Source organism: Lynx canadensis, chromosome A1 (genome assembly GCF_007474595.2).
Source record: "Lynx canadensis isolate LIC74 chromosome A1, mLynCan4.pri.v2, whole genome shotgun sequence".
Taxonomy (NCBI): Eukaryota; Metazoa; Chordata; class Mammalia; order Carnivora; family Felidae; genus Lynx; species Lynx canadensis.
This window is the reverse complement of record NC_044303.2, coordinates 122,854,891-122,860,890: the sequence shown is the minus strand read 5'-3', so window position 1 is coordinate 122,860,890 and position 6,000 is coordinate 122,854,891. Positions and strand designations below refer to the sequence as shown.

The 6,000-nt window shown below is 47.0% G+C and overlaps 1 protein-coding gene across 1 annotated transcript in view; it reads left to right on the top strand.

Annotated features, from left to right (window-relative positions):
* Nucleotides 1-220: 220 nt before the first annotated feature.
* DPYSL3 (dihydropyrimidinase like 3) overlaps nt 221-6,000 on the top strand; it is a 114,353-nt gene continuing 108,573 nt past the window's right edge. The window contains exon 1 of the mRNA XM_030320853.1: nt 221-732. Coding sequence (XP_030176713.1) covers nt 343-732 — 390 coding nt within the window. The 5' untranslated portion in view covers nt 221-342. The remainder of the gene's footprint in view (nt 733-6,000) is intronic.

Here is a 6,000-nt window from a genome sequence, read left to right as displayed (position 1 = left end):
GTGCGTGCGTGTGTGTGCGCGCGCGCCAAGTTGGGATTTCTACTTTCCAAGGGGCCCCCAGGCCGCGCGACCCTGCGAGGCCACGTTAGGGTCGGGTGCGCGCCGAGGGGCGGCGGGCGGGCGACAGGTCCCGAGCCGGAGCGCGCCGCTGCCCCGGCCCCTGCGCCGCGCGCTCGCTGGCTGGCTGGGGACTGGCAGCAACCGGAGCTGCACTGCCGCCTCTGGCGCGAACGCTCAGGCGCCTCCTCCCGCCCCAGTCACTGTGGCTCGGAGCACGCTGCCGGCGGCTGCCCTTTCCGCCTCTGGGGGAGCAAAGCCGCGGGCCCGCCGTGCGCCTGAACCATGGCCTCGGGCCGTAGGGGCTGGGACAGCTCCCACGAGGACGATCTACCCGTGTACCTGGCCAGGCCGGGCACCACGGACCAGGTCCCGCGGCAGAAGTACGGCGGCATGTTCTGCAACGTGGAGGGCGCCTTCGAGAGCAAGACGCTGGATTTCGATGCCCTGAGCGTGGGGCAGCGGGGCGCGAAGACTCCCCGGAGCAGCCAGGGCAGCGGCCGCGGCTCCGGGAGCCGGCCGGGAGTGGAGGGGGACACCCCGCGCCGGGGCCAAGGCCGGGAGGAGGGCAGGGAGCCCGCGCCCGCGTCGCCCGCGTCGCCCGCGCCCGCCGGGGTGGAGATCCGGAGCGCCACCGGCAAGGAGGTTTTGCAGAACCTCGGCCCCAAGGACAAGGTAAGGGGGCCCGCGGCTCTCCTCCTCCCGCCCTCGCTCCCTTGGCAGCCCGGGGCGACGCGGCCCGGGCACAACTTTCTCCCGCTCACTCAGCTCGGGGGAAGGGGGACAGGGAGGTGAAGGGCATCCTCTGCTGAGCGTAGCGCGACCTCCCAGCCCGGACCGATATTCGCGCGGGTTCCTAACTGCAGCATCTTCGTGGGCGCGGGACCCGGGTGCGCGGGTTTCCCCCGCTTCCCCGCAGCACCCCCGGGCCGGCGGGTCTGGGTGGGTGTGTCAGCCGGGCCAGCCAGGAAGGCTTCGTGATTTCTAGCCCTTCTCTCCGTTTGAGTAACCACTGGCACAATTGTCTTGGCCCCACTCTGGCCCTCGATTAAATCTCAACCCGGGTCACCAGGGCAGAGGGCACACTGGCGCTGGGAAGATGGGGGTCATCTCCATAGTCCCCGGATGAACGTACAGGATGGGCGGTCCCCCCTCTCACTCTTGAAACATCAGCTCTGTCCCTGAAACTTTCGGGTGTGGAGCCACTAGACTAAACACCCTCATCTGCGTGCCTCTCTTCTGTCCTAGGTCGACATTTCACATCTGTGTTTGTAAAGTGTACATTTGTGTACAAAGCTTGTTGCAAGACTGGGTACCACAGGGATCCAGCTGTCTCTGGAAGACTATCACTTATTTTTGAAAACAGGCAAGAGTATTAAGGGTGCACTTTAAACTAGCACAAGCTGAAAATTCTCTGCTGCTTTTCCATGTGCCAAAGCCAATTTCTTCTGTATGTGTGTTTTTGAGAAACTCGTGACACCCTGAACTGGCTGAAGGTATGGCACTGAAATCCAGCCTGCTCTCATCTATTTGTTTATTTCATAGAAAATCAGAACCGTAGTTCAGAAAATTCAGGGTCTGGGCAGGGCTGGAGTATTCGAAGTTCAAACTGACGCTTTTGAGTTGGGGAACAATAGTAATCAGATACGTCACTCTTGTGTAGATAATGGCTGCAAAATCCATCCACATATATTATTCTCTGTGAATACTGGTATGAATAATAACCCAAAATGGAAATGTCTGCCCCAGAGCAATTACAGTTAATGCTTACCCAAGTTTTAGATGTTTTTCCATTCAAATGCAGTGAGGCAGTCAAAGGAAGGCATATCTCTGCACTGTTTGATTTTGGGAAGTTTAAAAAAATAAACAAAGCTTTAATTATTGATACCACTAGGGAAAGAAAGCACTGGTTAGTATTGTGTAAAGACACCTTTGGGAAACAAAGTCCGTGCCCCTTGGAATCACTCGTTTAGTTGGTGATTTTCATATCATCCTTAGAGTATGGGATTCCTGTAGGCCCTGCTCAAATACCCTTTTAGGAAAAACTTCGGATATTTTGGAAAAGCTGTGGCTGATTTCTAAACTTAAGAATGGCGTTCCAGGAAGATTATCGCCTCTCTTCAGGTCTGAGCTGATCCCTATTGAAATGTTCCCTTCCTGACTCTAAGGGGTGGGAAAAGTGATGGAAAAGGTCGGTAACAATTGCTGTGAGTCAGTGCTATTCCCTTTGGTGGAACACCCCTGATGTAAGCCAGATAATATGCCTGGTTTGCAAGATTTAAGGATGGTAACTAGAGAAAGGGAAAATGTTCCTCCTTTAAACCCAGACATTCTCTTCGTTTTCTTTCCTTTTGCAAACCCTATACTTTTGGCTCCTAATTGAAAAATAATAATACAACTTAAGCATCAGCAGGATTTCTAGTGCTACATGGTTATTTGTAAGTTCAGGCTTGCTGTCAGCTTCATTCAGGCCCTGTTATTATCTCTAATTTGGTTGAATCACACTGCTACAAGAGTCAGCAGACCTTATCTACTTCTGTTCTTGATGGCTATTTCCTTGAGGGAAGGGATTGTGTGTTTGGATTTATCACTATAGCTGAAATGCCTGGAACACTGGAGGTGTTCCAGAAATAGCTGGTATATTAAACCTCCTTAATGAATCCATATTTTTTGCTACATAGATGCAGAATGATTGTCTGGTCTCTCATTTATTTTTTATATTTTAGTTTTGAATGTTTTAGAAGTAAACTCTAGGCCCAATGTGGGGTTTGAATTCACGACCCCAGGGTCAAGAGTCCCATGCTCTACTGACTGAGCCAGCCAGCTGTCCCTTTTGGCCTCTTATTTAAATACCACCATTTTCAGTGAGCCTGTACCTTGTGAAGCAGCTTTCAGAAAACGTCACTTTAAAAAAATTAAATTAAACCCAAATCTGCCTACTTGTGGTTTCTATAAACTATTCTCGGTTCTGACCTTTTAAAATATAAGAATAGAGTTTTTTTTTTTAAGTTTCTGAGGTTTTTTAATGACTTGAAGCATGTGGGTTTGTTTATCTGTCAGAAAAGTTGGGTATTGCCACAGTAACAAGCAATCCCCACATCTCAGTGGCTTAACGAAACAGTCACAGTTGATTTCTTGCTCCTGTTACTTGTCCACCATGGGTCACAGGGCAGCTCTGCCCATCATTTCCCCCCAGGGACCTAGACTGATGCAGGTTTCATCTCTATGCTCTCATGTTAGGAAGAACATGGGCGTGTTGCTCATAGGCTCTGGAACTCCCTTGCTGAGGTTGTGAACATGACTTAGATTCACATGTCACTGGCCAGAGCAAATCACTAACCTGTGTCCAAAAGAATTGGGAGGGCGTAATCTTACCATGATCCTGTAAGACAGAGATTAGAAATATTTGGAGGGGTTCCTGGCTGGCTCAGTGGGTGGAGCATGTGACGCTTGATCTCAGGGCTATGAGTTCGAGCCTCATTTTGGGCATAGAGCTTACTTAAAAAAATAATAAAAAATGAAAAAACAAAACAAAACAAAGTATTTGGAGTATAGCTTTCATATCTCCCCTATACCTGGGGCCAGACTATTGGGATGAGCTCTGGCTCCACCCATCCAAATTATGTGACTGTGAGCGTATAACTCGGCCTCTGGGCCTGTGCTTTCTCACCTGCAGAATGTGAATAACACTGAGTACTTTACACATATTGAGTACTCAGCACATATTAGTTATGATTACTCTTTGAGTTTTCACTGCCCTTTATATGTTTGAGGGCAATTGTATTCTTCCTAAAATTCTCTCTTTTAGCCTTATCATTCCTGCCTTCTTTAGCCCTCTCTTATGTAAGCCTTTCACCCTTCTGATTTACTTTTCAGGTTTTACTATATTTTATAAATATTCTTTCAAAAAATGCGGTGCACAGAACTGAACACAGTGCTCCAGATGGGATATGGTCGTGGCAAAGTATATTAGGCTAGTTAATTTCCTTGACTTACATGGACATCATATGCTTTTGTAGTAGGAGAGCCAGAATTCAAACAGATTTTTCTGAGTCCAGAGTCCATTTTTCTGAGTTCTGACTCCTTCTTTCCAGACAGGGAGGCTGCTGTTTTATTTTAATTCGGTGAGCCTGACCCTGGTGTCTGCTCCTGATGTGTTACTGTCATGCAGGGCAAGGACAGAACTTTCTGCCACACCTCTAGCACTTTCCTCCATCTTGCCGCCAGCCCATTATTCAGAGCAGTTGGAGAACAGTTGCCCAGCCTATGAAAAGAGTTGCTGCAAAATCCTTATTTTTTTCAAGTTGAATGCAAAGTTATTAAAAGAGATTTAAAAAAAAATGTCTTGATAAACTCACAGTATGCTTTGTCTACAGCATACCTCCTTATTAACCCCAACCTTAAGGAAATAAGTTTAGTTAATAAATGCATAAATTATGAAGAGATTCTACAACAAACTGTGTGGGAGAATAAAAGTAAAAAAAGGCCTCTGAGTTATACTTTGAATGACAAGTGCCATATTTGAGGTATGATTGGGTGTTTATATTGTGGTTCTGGAGCTACCTGTAAACACCTTGTTAAATAATGTACCTAGATTTTTTTCTTCTGATAGGCATTTTTGCTGCCCAAATCCTCCCTGGTTGGCTCACATAACTTTTCGTTTATAACTTTTGACAGTAAGTGCATAAAAAAGCAGTTGTAAATGAAAAGGAAGTATTTTTCACCATTTCTCAAGATGGTTTCCAGAGTTTTTCTTGCAGCGAAGAAATTACTAAGGGGAGGAGAATGATGATATATGGTCTGCCAAGAGCAAATGATACTGCAAAAACTCTGTCATCCAGTGAAAACAAAGTAATGACATTATGATTACATGGGTCTATTGATAACTCCCAGTCAGGAGCCGTGGGTCATTTCTAGTCCCCTGTTTCCCACATGGGCCACTTTCGTGCAAGTTGTTTCCTTTGTGAAGTCAGTAGGGGTTCTGGGTGTAGGAGGAGAGCATTTGAAACGGGCAAGTTGTGGCTCTTACCTTTTTTTTTTTTTTTTAATCATTCGTCCTGTGCCTTTTTGCTCCTGGGTGGAAAATTTTCAAAACGATCCAGAGAAGCTGAAGTTCTCCTCCTTACCCCATGCAAGAGAAGACAGCTGGAAATAGAATTCTAGGTTTATAAAGTCCTCTCCACATCATCAGAATCCCTGGAGTGTATGAATTTTTCAAAGCTGCTCTGACAAACCAAAGTCCGCACTTAGGCTGGGAGAAAAGGCTCTTGGGTACCTGGCCCCCAGGCCACACTTGAATCAGGAACTATATTAACTTACCCAAACTTGGAAGTGTTTGAAACCTTTCAGAACTTTGGTTTAGTTTGACAGTAGGCATTTGAGGAACATAAAAAAACGTACCTTCCAAGTAATGCTGCGATTGGCAGGGTTCCCTCAAAGTAATGGTCCCTGGAGACAGGGTATTGCTGACGGATCTTGTAAGTAATGTCTAAGACGGCCAGGGGACTGTCCGTGATGTTTTTGTCAGTGATTTCTATAGCTGATTCTCTTTATGATTAATTTCCCCTGGGCGTTATTCCTGCAGATAATGTTCCTGTGAGACAGTGGATAGAGCTTACTAGGAGTAGGGCAGCCTGCCTGAGAATGCAGGCTATGACTGGCAGCTCAGCTCTCCATTTTTGAGAAGAGGCAGAAGTCCATTTATGTGTGTAAGCACTTTTTAAAAGTTAAACTTATAGGAAGATGGAATGTTAAAGTTTATCTGTACTCTTTTAGAAAAAATTTTTTTTAATGTTTATTTATTTTCAAGAGAGAGAGAAAGAGAAAGAGTGTGAGCAGGGGAAGGGCAGACAGAGAGGGAGACACAGAAGCCAAACCAGGTTCCGGGCTCTGAGCTGTCCGCACAGAGCCTGACACGGGGCTGGAACCTACGAACCGTGAGAT